Source organism: Chrysochloris asiatica, unplaced genomic scaffold (genome assembly GCF_000296735.1).
Source record: "Chrysochloris asiatica unplaced genomic scaffold, ChrAsi1.0 scaffold00038, whole genome shotgun sequence".
Lineage (NCBI taxonomy): Eukaryota > Metazoa > Chordata > Mammalia > Afrosoricida > Chrysochloridae > Chrysochloris > Chrysochloris asiatica.
Window position 1 is genome coordinate 19393793 of NW_006408556.1, and position 15504 is coordinate 19409296.

Below are 15504 nucleotides of genomic sequence, written 5' to 3' on the forward strand. Positions count from 1 at the left end.
AAACTACCAGCTGTTCCACGGGAGAAAGATGAGGCATTCTGCTCCCGTAAAGATTTACAGCCTCGGAAACCCTGTGCAGGGTCACTGTGAGTCGGAACCGACTCCACGGCACTTAACAACAACAACAACAACAACAACAACAACAACAACAACAACATGACATGTGAAAGACAATAAAATATATTGCAACAAAATAATTATTTTCTGGAGTCCCTAGGTGGTGCAAAGGGTTAATGCACTTGGTTGCTAATCAAAAGGTTGAGGTTTGAATCTACCCAAAGGTACTTCAGAAGAAAGGCCTGGAAATCTACTTCTAAAAAATCAGCCATCGTAAACCCTATGGAGTACAGTTCTACTCTGACACACATGAGGTCATCATCAGTCAGAATGAACTCAGTGTCAAATGGTAAGGTAAGGTGTTTCCCAAAATGAACTATTGAAAAATCCTACTCATCATTATGTCTTCCATTGTTTTCTTTAACGCCTTGAATTTCCCCAGATTTTTTTTTTTTTAATCTTTGAAAGTTTGAATTTCAACTTCAGTTTATATCATCAGTGATTTTCAAATCTCTCTTTAAAGATCTGAGGGTAGTATCTTAATGACAGTGTCATGTGTGTAACAGACAGAATGAGGCAAGAGTCAGAATTAATGAATAATCCCTGTTAAAAGTACTCGTGGAAGAAAAGGGGTTTGTGGATGCAATGCATTTAACCCCAATGATCCACATGCTAAGACAAATGGATAGTACCTTCTACTGGTGTGGCGTTGTGGGATAATGTGTCATTATAAGGCAGAATCGACTTGATGGCACTTAACAAAAACAACAACTTCTCCATGGACTCCAGGTGTGGCACTAGAGAACCAGCACTGGAGTGTGAAACACAGGATGGCAGTTCAAACCCACCAGATACTCCCTGGACACACTATGCGTCAGTGGGGTCACACACCTCTCCTTATTATGGAACATGGTGGATAAGTACAGGACTTCAAACCACAAGGTCAGGGGTTCAAGCCCACCAGACAATCAATGACAGAACTATGAGGCTTTCTGCTCCTGCAAAGATTTACAGCCTCAGAAACCATATCAGGGTCCCTATGAATCGGAACTGACTCAACGGGTACTTAGCAACAATACTTCTCACCATATTAGTAGAATACCTTCCAACACAAAATGGGAATTCACCACAAAGGAAACATTTACCTTTGAGTGCTGTGAAGACCATTTTGACAAGGAAAACTTATTCAGCAAAGCTTCCTGTACCTGCATTGTTTTAAAGAAGAAATTGTCAATCCAATTGACCACAGATACCATACATTTTTAGAAGCATGAAATTGATATGGTTCTTACCTTCTGATCCCAGAGACATCCAAACAGTAAAATGAACAATCCCTGTGTAAAGGATGGGGAGAAATGCATTTGAATTAAATATTCTAAATTCTAATATATATATATATTGTGTGTCTGTGTGTGTGTCTGTGTGTGTGTATAATATATACATGGAACTCTGGTAGCGTAGTGATTACGAATCGGGCTGTGAACCTTAAGGTCAGCAGTTCGAAACTACCAGCTGTTCCATGGGAGAAAGATGAGACTTTCTGCTCCCATAAAGATTTACAGCCTTGGAAACCCTGTGCAGGGTCGCTATGAGTTGGAACCTACTCACGGCACATAACCATCACCACCACCATATATATAGAGAGAGACAGTCCTGGTGTGGCGCTGTGGGTAAATGCACCAGACTGCAAAGCCATTTGAACTGCAAGGTTGGTGGTTCAAGTTCACCAGCTGCTCCTCAGAAACCCTATACAGTGTCGCTATGGGTTGGAATTGACGCAGCGGCACTTCACAACAACAACAACAACTCTCACCCAAGGTATTTACTAGGCACAGTGGTGCAATGCGTTACAGTTGTCTCAATGGCAGCTAGTTTTAGGGCTATCATCAACAAGACAGATGTGCTCACAAAGACAGAGCTCATTGCATACTTACAGGAATTAACTGGAGAGATTGCTTAGTTTAAGAGTGGTATTTTCATTTAGGGGATAATAAACTCTTTCTAGATAATGTTGGTTAACTAGGAAAATCAAGGGTAGGGAAGAGACTTTCCTTCTACCTGGACTACCGGGAACTTTGCCAAGGCATTTAGAAGAGAGTTGAACATGCAACTAAATTATAATACTGGTGATAAAAGTATGAACTTCTATGGAGGCAGAGGAATGTGTCCTTTCTCTCTCGTTGAGTTCTTGTAATTACTGTTCTTTAGGGCTTGGACCTCCTGTGGACTCAAATCCTTCCTCATTCTTACTCTTGTTTGTCCTTCTACCATTAATTTGTTCCACAGAATAGCTACTTCCTGAGGGGCCTGCACTCAGAACTTACCTGGAAGGCATTGAGGAGGGTAAACACGATATGGAACACAGCATTGCTACCCTGGAACACGGTGGCGAGACCAAAACCCCAGGTGAGCCCCAAGAGTGGCGTGAGGACCCCAATGCTCTTGCTGATCTGAAACAGGCTGCTCTTCTCCTGCTTACTTGGCTTGTCTCCAATAGAAGGTCTCAGGATCTTGGTGATGACCACCACTGTGATGGTCACATTCACCACCACAATGATCAGGGCTGGGATGATGAAAGCCAGCAAAGCCTTGGTATCCTCCCAGTTAAGCCAACAGGCATTCTTCCTCGTGTAGACTTCCTGAGGCTGGGTGGCCCCCACCGTGATGACTGAGATGACAAGGGGGCAGCCATAGCCAAGAGAGAAAGCGATGGCTTTCTGGATGGACTTGCTCGTGTCGTGCAGAATAAAAACCAGACGGTAGAAGAGCATGAGGCCTAGCGTCAGCATCCAGAAGAAGACGCTGAGGTAGAAGAAGTGGATGAAGAAGGTGGCGGCCACACAGGCAGTTTCATTAAGCGGATAGTGATGATCGTGGATAGCAGCAGCAACAATGAACCAGGTGTCAGCAACCAGAAGGGAGGCGGCAATGTTCACGATGCAAATATGGCGCATATAGGAAGTCCGGTTCTTCGTCACCGATTTCCAGACCATAGCTTCTACCACCAGACAGGCTGCTAAGCTCAATATGGAAAAGCCCAACCCAATGTAGGAAATGATATCCAGTAGTATTTTCAGGAGAGAACCAGGGTCTGGGGAGTCCGGAGACATGAGGATGGAGAACGATGTTAGGTGGTCACAGGCACAGGAAACATTGTCCCCACGGACTTCTTTAACATAGCACCCATTACTGTCCCACCCCCCTGTGTAATTGGCGAGGCTGAAGTTCCAGAAGACACATCGTGGCACCCCACCTGAGAGGTCTTTGTTCTTAAAAGTCATCGAAATCCTGAATGACATGGTCATATGGGAACTGACAGTGGTTGTCATCACTAAGCTTTGTGCAAAATTCTTTGACTGAACATCCTGAGCAAGAATGGTTTTGAGAGTTGGGAAAGCCACCGTGACAATAGATGAATCTGGCTGCAAGCTTTCCAGTTGGGACTCATCAACGACCACGTCGCCCCAGAGGTCCGTGTCTGAGAAAACAAAGTCCTGCTGGTAGTTTTTGGGGTGGCCCGTTTTGATTACCATGCCCCTCATCTGCACATTAGTTTGGGAGATGGACAAAACAGCGCTGTCTGCTGAATGCAAAGTTCGAGAAAACCTCTCCACTGAGTCCAGTAGCCGCGAACTCTCATTATTCCGTTGCTGTTGTAAAATCTTCCAGGTACTCAGGGAAGGCTTTCCAAGAATGACATTAACCGTAGAGAGAACATGCTGCAATTGAGATCAAATGAGATCAGACCAAACAAATTCTTCCAACAGAAAAGAGGGGGGAAAAATAAACATCCCCCTGGAAACTAAGTGAGCACAGGTAAGAGGAAAGCAAAAACGGAAGCATCCCAGACTGTGGCTTTCTGCATCCTATCTTCTTATGGAAGAGAATGTGCAGAAGAAGGATCGCTAAACCACTCCCCACCACACTCTAAGGGCAAGTCAGCAGAGCAGGTTGGCAGATATATTTACTAGTGCTTTTATTTTATGCTATTTTAAAATGTTAGCTTGTAAAGATTTTTGGTGAATATGATTTTTATCTGCCAGAAAATTTCTAACTGGCCCTCTCAAAATCTGAACATCACATGAGCTATGCAAGTATTGTCAAAGCTATCGTTTTTTTTTTGTTTTTTGGCCAAGCAATTTGATTCTTTCGTCTATAAATTTGGACTCATCATTTTCCCTTTGTGCCTTGCCTTTCCTACCCTTGTTTTGGGCTCTGTTACCCAGTCATTTTGCCAGTTGGTCTCTACTTGGGTTCTACCAATGGGAGGCACTGTCAGGAAGAGATGGTAGGGTGGGATGAGAGACAAGTTGAAATAAATTTTCCCACTACACATCCAGAGCCCCCAGACTCTTCATTATCTGAGGCATTAGCTATGCTCTTCCAAAACATGAAAAAGTTCATGGGAAAATTCCATTATCTTTTCATTCCATGTTGAGCTTTCTGAAGCCACCTTGTATTGTTCCTGTTGAGTGATCCCTTCTCCAAAGCTTCAGCTGTCACTTGGCTCTAGCACTTTCCTCTGCTTTCCTTTAGTCAGTGTCAGTAACTGCCATATGCTGCTGGTCTCTGGGTGTCTCACCATCCCTTGTTTGTTCTTTAATATTGCTTCACCTCCATGAATACCCCTGTGGCTCCATAGAATAAGTGCTGGACTGAAAACCACAAGGTCAGCTGTTGGAGCCATCCAACCACTCTGCAGGAGAAAGATGAAGCTTTCTACTTTCTTTCTGCAAAGATTGACAAGTCTCAGAAACTCTGAAGAGGGTTGTTATGAGTCAGAACTGACTCAACAGCACTTAACAATAGCAGCAACATTTGAAACAATTGTGAGTAAATTCCCTTCCTTCTCTGAGCCACAGATTTTGTGCTAGACTTTTGAGATTCCCATCCTGTACATATTCTGAAAATTTTTTTATCCCTAACTCTCCTGGACAGCAGATAAGAATTCATTTTATTTTAATGAGGAAAACAAAACAGAGAGTCACTAAAGAAATCTTAAGTTTGTTCCCACAATGAATTTTGGAAACAGTCTTGAATATCCTACAGCCCTAGCTGACAGAGCATGCCATGTGACTCTCTGGCTGTACTAGCCACAGCGTTGCGCTGCTCTGGGAAAGATAGAGATGCTGCAGCAATGGTGATGAAGTATGGTTTTTGACCGTAAGTATTGAGGAAAGAAAAGACAAGACCCAAAACTCTTGCATGATAAACTCACCATCATCATTTCTGAATTCATTGTGGTTGGAACTGTTGAGAGTAAATCAAGGATGCTAATAATGGCTCCTAGGTTACCCGGGGAAGAGCTGATTTCATGTTCCACCTTGCCTGTGCTAATTGATAGATTATGAAGATACGTAGGGAGCTTCTCATCTTGGGAGGGACTCTTGATCAAAGCCTAATGAAACCAAAAACAAGAAAATAAAGTCTTACCTATCATTCCAGCCATCTTTCCATGATACTTCATATCCGTAGTTTCCTTTTTTTTACTCCATTCCCATTCTCAATGCTTATTACATGCACTTCAGCTTTCTAGCTTTCTAGATACCTAAAATCTCTCCCTCATCTAACACACCAGAATGAAATTCATGATAATACTATTTCACTATGTTACTTCTCTGATGTTCAGAGTTTTACCTATGCCCACAACCAGAGTCCAATATCTATTTGTCTGCGTTTCACTCACCTCTGAGTGACCTGACACTGGTACATACTTGGCACCAAATTTGGGTTTAATAATCACTGAAATGATAGGTTTTTGATGAACAGATCTTTAACTTTCAAATGATCACCTCTGGCCATTACTCACCCCTCTAAAGTTTTGCTCTACCCAAACTGGTCGACTTACTGCCTCAGAACATGATGTGTTCTTTCCACCTCTAGGTTTTTATTCATGTCTTCCACGATCTAGAAAGCTTATTTCCTCATCTTTCTAAACTCTGCTTCTCTAACAATGAGCCAGTTCTATAGCTAAGAAGTCTTAGCTGGCTCATCCTCTCATCTGAACTCATTGCCTATTTTATCCCTTTGGCAAGTGCCTGCAATAGCATCGCATATTCTTTTTGGAATAACTTGCTTATCTTTTAAACTCTCGGAGGCTGCTCTTCAGAATGGAGTATTACCTATGGAGTCACATATAGAAGGAGAACAGTAAGATGTATGGCCACCTGATGACTGACAAGAGAATGTAAGTAGATGTGATTGCTTGAGAATTCTGTTAAAGTTCAGCAAAATTGTCACTTGGGTAGCTTGCATATTACCACTCTGCTTTTTTTTTCCTTCTCCATGTCACTTAGACTGCTAATGATTAGAATACTGATCCTTCCCAGTTTACCTGGAACAGTTTTGGTTTACATCTGCTGTACTAGTGTAATCATTAATGTTTTTGTTGTTGTCAAGTGCCATTGAGGCTGTTCTGACTCATAGTGATCCTGTACAGGGTTTCCAAGGAATGGCTGGTAGGTTTGAACCACCTACTGCACCTGTACTCCTTTAATCGTTAACAGTTCCCCCTTTACTATCAAAATTGCCTGGGTTTGAAAGATAAATTGTACATGCACCTTATTTATAAAGATCATACCTCTGTCTCCTAACTATCTAATTCCTTTTCCAGTTGTCATTCAGTCAGTTCAGACTCGTGGACAAACCATATGTGTCAGAGTAAAACTGTGCTCCAGAGAGTTTCTTTCAGTGGCTGATTTTTCAGAAGTAGATCATCAAGCCTTTCTTCCAAGACATCCCTAGCTGGGGCTTGAGCCTCCAACCTTTTAGTTAGCAGCTGAGCACATTACCCGTTGGCAGCAACACCCAGGAAATCCACATAATTCGTACTTAAAAGAATGAGCTCACACTCCGTCTTCCCCATAAAGCCTTAGATGAATTCCTTTCTATGAATACATAAATACTTCTTTTATTTAGATACAGTATTCAACATACTCTATCTCTGTGACATTTTTAATACTATCTTGTCTTTTAATTTTCTATCTCTTCTTAATGAAATTACAAGCTCCTTTACAACATGGGCTAGGTGTCATCTTTCTCATACCTCATAAAATCTAACTCCGTATAAGTCAGTTAATCTGGTGCATAGTAGGTGTTCATAAATGAATGTTGAATGAATAAATCAAGTAAAACATGGTAGACCAACAGCACACCCTCATTCCACTAAAAATGCATCTCGTTACCTAGAATTGGCACCAGGGACAAACTTTGAATTAAAATTCCAATTTCTATCTTTCTCATTATATTTCATATATCCAAGGTCCAACTCAAATGTCACAGTTTTTCAAACAGAATTTCTTGATTATCCTAGCCCAAAGCTAACTACCAAACTGGATTATGTTCTTTATGAAATTAAATGTCAAGTTCTAATTTACCTCTTGATCTGTCAGCTCCTATAAGGATGCTTTATACATTGGAGGTATTTTAGTGAATTTATCAGGTCAGAGGAGAAACAGAAGATCATTAGATTAAACATAAATCAGTAACACCTCCTGTCTTTAATTCTTCTTCCAGTGGGGAGGAGTCTAAGAATGCCACCATTAGCTATAACCTCATTGGTGGCCTCACCAGTAACTATTTATTGAAGCTCATACAATTTTAGAAGTCTCTGGTGTGGTGCTATAGGATCATTACTAGACTGTGAACCACAAAGTCGGCAGTTCAAATCCACCAGTTGCTCCTTGGAAGCTCTATATAGGGTCACTATCAGTCAGAACTGACTTGATTGCACTTAACAACAACAATTTATAACAAATGAAAGAAAAGAATTTTCTTCAGTCCTGGTGTGGCACTGTGGGTTAATGTGCTGGACTGCAAAGTTGGTTTGAACCCAAGACCTGTGGTTCAAGCTCACCAACCACTCTTCAGAAACCCTATACATGGTCACTATGGGTCGGAACTGACTCAATGGCACTTAACAACAACAAACAGCAACATGTAGCAATAACCTCTATTGTAGGCACGAGAGGCAGGGTAGTTCAGATTATAGGAGTATTGGTTAGCTCTAAGGATTGAGGAAATCTCAGAACTCTGAAATTTTTTCTTCTTGCATTAACGAACCTTATTTAATATATAGTTCTCTTGCTAAAAAGGTTAGATCTATATGCTTAATCTCAAAATAATTCAAAGGAGAGAGAAGATGACACAATTTATCCCTGGAGATACTGAAAACAAGATACTGAGAAGTTAAAGTCAAGGTGTGCTGCTGGTCTTAGAGTAGAACACATACTTGGTATATTATATGTAAATATTTTAAAGTATTTTGTACTTGCATCTTCTTGAGAAATGAACAACTAAGAGGAGCTTTCAAAACAACTCAAACCAAGCCTAAGCCCATTTTCCTAAGGGATGAGAAACATGATAACACAGAGATGTCCCCAAGCAGCTCAGAGTCAAAGGTTTAAGGATCACCTTGGCCCAGTGGAGCAGGTTGTTTATGGGGGCAGAGATACAGTCGTTCCTCTTCACTGTCCACCGAGAGCCTTCACATTTGTAAGTGATGATCCCACCAATGGGACTGCCAGAGCTTTTGGGAACAGTTGAAAATTGGCATAGTTTCTGGATGACTTTCCCCGGCTCCCCGACACCTATTATCTGATCTTGGCATGTGATGTTCTCCCCTGCATTGGAAAAATGGAAATAAAGAGACAATGAGAGAAAATCAAAAGATAGTGACTATGTGTGTGGTTGGGTTTAGGCAGAATTTTGATATTTGAGGGTTTTTATTTTTCTTTTCATTTTCAGTAATCTTTCCCAAGGTTCGCAGGTTCTTAATTTTGTCTCTGAGTTTCCGTAGTCCTTCACTGCCTTCCACACACACAGGACTTCCTTAACCTACTCTAAGTTCTTTTACTAATGGCATTTGTACCCTCCATGCATCATCCCACATCGAGTTCTAAGAATTTTTCTTTAGTGAGGAAATCAAAGCCATGAGAAAATAAGAAGTGCTTAATGTGTGCCCATCTTGACAAGTGGAGTCCTGGTGTGGCGTGGGGGTTAAAGCTCTGGACTGCAAGGTCAGTTTGAACCTCATATCGGCGGTTCAAGCTTACTGGCCACTCCTCGGAAACTATACGAGGTCGCTATCGGTCAGAACCAACTCCACGGCATTTCAAAACAACAACAAAAAAATCTAGACAAATGACATTCAGTTGACCAAAAGCCTTAAGGACACACTGCCTTAATTCAGGGATTCTCATCTCTGGAATATCAGAATCATCTGGGAACCACGGCTGGTTCCCACTTCCAGGCTCACTACAGTCCACAAAAATCAGAATCTCTAAAGGTGGGACCCTGACATCATCAGTACTGTTTAAGGGTCCTCAAAGATGATTCCAATGTGCAGCTAAGGTCCAGAAGTATAGCCTTACCCCAAAGACATAATTCATCATAGGAATTAACACCAAAAGGAGTCTGATGCTACAGTGGTTAAGTGCTCAGCTGCCATCCAAAAGCTTTGTGGTTTGAACCCACCTCCTTAAAGATTGTAACCTTGGAAGCACAAGCCATTCCACTCTGTCTTACAGGGTGGCTGTGAGTCAGAATCAACTCAAGGATAATGGGTTTTTGTAATTTTTTTTAATGACCTGATTATTCTAGACAATTTCTTGAAGCATTTACTCCGACTTTCCTTTAAAATGATGAATGGGGATGTGGCATTTGTTACAGAGTCTCTGGGTTTCCAGGGAACCCTGACTAATGATAAAACAACACCCTCCTTCAGGAACATTTTTATTTAGCATCATTTGCAATCTCAGCTATTGTATCAACATCTTAAAATGAATGAGTCTACTTTACTGGGACAGGAAAGCTGAATGAAAATGAGAATGAAGAAAGAGGAGAAGAAAAAAGACAGATGAATAAAGCATCTTGATATTTGAAGAGCTGACCTTGGTTAGTTCTTCCACGGGGTTGAGGCACAGTGACTCAGAGGGAACTCTAAACTGCTTCCTGCTTTGGTGTCTAGGGTCCAGTTACTAATCATGTGAGAATGACCACAAATAATGAGAGCCTTGTAATAGCAGGGGTGCTTTAGTGGGAAGACATCCTGAGAAGTCCACAATCATCATTGATCTACTTGCCCCTCTGTTGCTACTGAGGGGAGCTCTTCAACATGGATTATTATTAAAGAAATGACTCCACAATTCATGACCTTTTGCCCGGAAAACATTTAGTGAGAGCATATTCACTCAGTGATGACAAAAGAGGGGAAGACTGTTGCTCATTTCTTCTAGGTGCATGCTTTTCACGCAACTCTGTCTTAAGAACACAGTGGTAGTAGAGACATCATCCCTTTACTGCATCATTCAAGGGAAAGTCTCAGTTGCACAAAGATGATGTCCGTCCATACTTCTCTGCCCAGGGAATAACAGAGCCTCCCAGATTTGTAAATCATGGTTTCATCTGCAAGGATTTCTTGACCACTGCCTCCACACCAATCACTAGCAAAATTAAGCCGTCCTCTTTTGGCTGCTCATAACCTCTCTAGCATGTACCACATGATATGTGATAACCTATTTTATCATATCCATCTCTCTCCTAAAATTGAGGTGAGGGAACACGGCTTGTTTATTTTTAAATGCCCTATGCTAAGCCCACATTGAAGAGGCTTAACATACATTGGTTGAATGAATGAATGAATGAGAATGTGAATGAATACAAATGAATTTCTACCCATGACTATAACATTATTTAAAACGTCCTTACCAGGAACTAGAGTAAGCTTCATAGATGGACTCTGGACTGAATAATTGACAGCATTGGTAAAGTGACAAAACATCTCCACATCTTTTGGACACGAGGAAGCTGAGTTTCCCATGAAATTGTGTTTGTATGTATAGCAGACTTGCTTTCCATTAACTTCTTTTGCTAAAGATAAAGTTATAGGAATACTTAAGTCACCAAATGTGTATCAAAAGCACAAATTTTGTTATGATGGTATAATATGGATAAACCTGTCTAAAGTTATGTTTCTCATTATGCTGTATATTAGCACAGGGTCCTTATTGTCTCAGGAATGTGCCACACTCATTTTTAATGTGATTTCATTGATTTGCTTTTTGCCTCTAGCTCTTAGATGTGAATAAACCCATATTTGCCTGTGTGCTAACCAAAACTTTACCTCTACCTTTCTTGCCTCCAAATCTGTGCCCACACGTTTTTTTACAATCAGAATGCATATCCTGTCTTCGCCACATTAAGAGCTACAACTTTAGGGGTGGTTTCCTCCATTAGATTAGGTTCTTCTGAAGAGCAAGTCCCCATTCTTATTTATCATTGCATCTTCCAGTGTCTAGCTCAGTGTCTGACATATAGAAATTGCTGGGTGCATATATGTTAAATGCAGACTGTCAAAATGTTTTAAAAACTCTAATAACCAGATTGATTCCATGCTCCTGGGTCACAGTGACCCTAGGCACAATAGAATGAAACATTGTCCAGCCCTGTACCATCCTCAGTTATGACGACTGAGCACACTGCTGATGCCACTGTGCCAATCCACATAGGCAGAGTACATTCAAACCTCAAGTCTTGTTTCATGTCCTACCTAGAGATGAGGTCAAAATCTAACTTCTTACAGCTCGATTTTGCTTTTCTGGGCTATTCCTTCAGGGAGCATAAAACCCATTAAGGGTCCTGACATTGCACTGACTGGAGTGGAGTGCAGTTCTCCAACGTCACACCAGGACTCCAGCAAGCACATATCATGTGCTAAGTGCTCAATAAAGGAGGAAGTCCTGGTGTGGCACTGTGGGTTAACGCGCTGGACTGCAAAGTTGGTTTAAACCACAAGGTTGGCAGTTCAAGTTCACCAGCGGCTCCTCAGAAACCTTTTACAAGGTTGTTATGGGTTGCAACAGATGACGACACTTAACAACAATAACATATTGAGCTACAGCTGAGTGAGGAAGAGCTTTACGGCCTCAGTTTTGGACTTAAGATATTGGCAGATGTTCAGGGAAGCCATTATTAGATAAAGCTTACACCCCTATTTTTCTTCCCCTCTATGCTTTTGTTGTTGTTAACTGCCGTCGAATCAGTTCTGACCCATAGCGATCCTGTATAGGGTTTCCAAGGAGCAGCTGGTGAGCTTGAACTGCCTACCTTGTGGTTCAAACCAACTTTGCAGTGCAGCGCATTAACCCACAGTGCCACATCAGGACTCCTAGTTCTCTTATTTTCTTTTATGTTCAGCTATGAACATAAAAGAAAATACAGGGTCGCTATGGGTGGGAAACTACTCAACAGCACTTAACAACAGGCACTGTAGGGTAAGCACTCAACCTCAAGGTTGGTTTAAACTCCAAAGTCAGTTTGAAACACAAAGTTGGCAGTTCAAACTCACCAGCTGCTCCCCAGAAACCCTATACAGGCTCGCTACAAGTCAGAACTGACTCAATGGTACTTAACAACAACAACAACATGCCTTTAAAAATATTTGGGGATTATTTTTATAGTCTGTATTGATGCTTCATGGAGGATGGAGCAGTCCTGGTGTGTCACTGTAGGGATAATGTGCTGAACCACAAGGTCAGTTTGAACTTCAAGGTTGATGCTCCAAACCCACCAGTTGCTCCTCAGAAACCCTATACAGGGTCATTATGGGTCGGAACCGATTCAACAACACTTAACAACAACAATGTTAAGAAAGTGAGAATCCTGTTTTATTATTATCTTCACCAGCTCCCACAGTTTCCAAGATATTATCCATAAACCAATATAGAACAGAAGGTTAGCAAAGGTTCATGAGTGCTGCTCTGTCATATTCTGTTTCTGACAGTGTCCCTTTGGTTTTACCCTATTCTAAAAGTAACGTTTTAGAAACTACATATGTGAAATAGAATCGCCCAAACAATTCAGCAGTTATTCTCTTACCAGCAGGAAAGAAAAAGGAATCCATTTGGAAAGTAACTATGTAGTCTTCATCCTTCCTTATGCAGCACCTGAAGCTGTAGGAACTGTTGCATGGAGCCGCAGCATCCAAAGGATCAATCATGATGTTCGACTGTAAAGGCAGCGGGTGAACCATGACATCTGCGGTTGCAATACTATATGAATTTTTATATCTAAATATACAGTGGTAGGTTCCTGAGTAGAAAGAAGAAGACATAAAATAGAATGAAATAATCACCCATAAAAGGTATTTGCTGAGAAGGTTAATAAGAGAAAACAACTCCCTTTCAAGTTTGTATCAGGGCATAATACAACTTCCTGAATGTTAGAGACGAAAATGCTTGGTCAACTCCTTCCTGGATTCTCCAAGTATTGAAAGAATTAACCAGTGACCATCTAAATATAACTTTCTTTTGTGACAAATTAAGTGGCTTACCCAAGATCATATAGTTTGTTAAGGGTGGGAGTGGGTTTCAAACCAGGTTCCAGAATCCTACTCCAAGACTCTCTAACCAACCAGGGTACATGGTAATTTTGGCATGTGCTGGGATGGGGTTTTCTTTGAAGAGAGTTGTTGCCTTGATAGAATGTTGTGGTGTTGTTGTGCCCACCCTTCTCACTCTGCCCACATCTCCAACTGAGCTGATTCTTAGGCTCTAGGGTATCAAGGCATAAAAGAGTGGAGTGCGCATGGGAGAGTTCTTGGAAGAGCTTGACCTATAGACCCAGGAGTGTGATATCTGAATTCATCTAAACCCCATTACTGTCAAGTCTTTTCTGACTCAGACCCCATGTGCTAAGAGTAGAATGACTTCATAGTATTTTATTTGGCTGTAATTTATGGTCAGGCCTTTCTTCCACAAACAGGTTTGATGAGTTTGAACCTCCATCCTTTAGGTGAGTGTCTGAGAACAAACCACTTGTGCCAAGTAGGGACCTGCTGACTCTCTCCAGAAAAGTCTGAAGACAAGGATGCTGAGAGGTCTTGATGAGTGATGAGAGGAATGTAGCAGCCTGTACACTGAAGGTTTAGTGAAGCAGAGGAGACACTGTGGAAAGTGGTTGGGAAGAGCTTTACAATAACTTTGTCTAATGGACTTTACTTGTGCTCATGAGGAATCTGTACCTGGACCAAGAGGCAGTTGTTCAAACAGAACATGGGAACACTGAATGGTTTAAAATTAAGAAAGGTGTGCAACAGGGTTGTATTCTTTCACCATACTTATTCAACCTGTATGCTGAGCAAATAATCTGAGAAGCTGGGTTGGATGAAGAAAAATGTGGCATCAGGATTGGAGGAAGACTCATTAACAACCTGCAATATTCAGATAATACAACCTTGTTTGCTGAAAGTGAAGAGGACTTAAAATACTTACTGATGAAGATCAAAGACCATAGCCTTTGGTATGGGTTGCACCTCAATGTAAACAAAAAAAAAATCCTCACAACTGGACCAATAAACAAAATTTTTTTGAGAAAAGAATGAAGTTGTCAAGGACTTCATTCTTCTTGCATCAGCTATCCACACTTATGGAAGCAGGAGTCAAGAAATCAAACAATGCATTAGGCAAATCTGCTGCACAAGAAATTTTTAAAGTGTTGAAGAGCACATATGTTAGCTTGAGGACTAATGTGCGCCTGACCCAAGCCATATGCATGCATTTTTTTGAGAAAAATGTGCGCCTGACCCAAGCCATATGCATGCATTCAATAACCTCATATGCATGTGAAAGTTGGGCAGTGAATAAGGAAGACTGTAGGGGAATTGATGCTTTTGAGTTATGGTGCTGGAGGAGAATATTGCAAGTGCCATGGACTGCCAAAATAACAAACAGATCTGTGTTGGAAGAAGTGCAGCCAGAGTGCTCCTTGGAGGCTAGGATGGCCAAACTTTGTCTCTCATACTTCGGACATATTGTCAGGAGGGACCAGTCACTGGAGAAGGATATCATGTTTGGTAAGGTGGAGGATCAGAAAAAAAGTGGAAGACCCTCAGCGATATGGATTGGCAATATGGCAGCATCAATGGGCTCACGTGTGGCAACAATTGTGAGGTTGGCCCAGGAACAGGCAGTGTTTTGTTCTGTTGTGCATAGAGTCGCTATGGATCGGTATCAATTCAATGGCACCTAACAACAACAACAATGGACTTTATGCCAGGGCTCATCAGAAAATGACCCACCACTATGGAGACAGTATAGTAAGATTATAAATAGGGCCTACAGTGAAGTAGATCCTTCACCTTTCTCTACCTTTCTTCTCTTTGCCCCAAACCTGTAGGAACCAGAAGCAGCATCTACCTAGTCAGAAATTGGTAAAACAGGGAGAATGAAGAAGCTCCCTTCTATTTCTTTTTTCCTGTCAGAGGGGAAGGAAAATTTAAATTGGATATTAAATGAAAGTGTAATAGAGCAAAATCACAATAGATTTTTTAGTATCTGAATACGAGACTGCTTTAACAGTATGATGTGACCAGAAAAGCTATGGGCTCTTCCTAAGTCAATACTAAATAGTGGGAAAGAGCAATTGGACAGAACAGATCTGAGATCAGCC

General features: G+C 41.4%; 1 protein-coding gene across 1 annotated transcript in view; it reads right to left on the minus strand.

Annotated features, from left to right (window-relative positions):
* Window positions 1–15504, minus strand: part of GPR116 (G protein-coupled receptor 116) — a 68622-nt gene that overhangs the window by 3456 nt on the left and 49662 nt on the right. Inside the window, exons 12-18 of the mRNA XM_006860610.1 lie at window positions 12934–13146; window positions 10765–10926; window positions 8470–8678; window positions 5276–5455; window positions 2382–3776; window positions 1350–1391; window positions 1203–1262 (exon numbers count right to left, since the gene is read on the minus strand). Of these exons, the coding sequence (XP_006860672.1) occupies window positions 1203–1262; window positions 1350–1391; window positions 2382–3776; window positions 5276–5455; window positions 8470–8678; window positions 10765–10926; window positions 12934–13146 (2261 nt within the window). The remainder of the gene's footprint in view (window positions 1–1202; window positions 1263–1349; window positions 1392–2381; window positions 3777–5275; window positions 5456–8469; window positions 8679–10764; window positions 10927–12933; window positions 13147–15504) is intronic.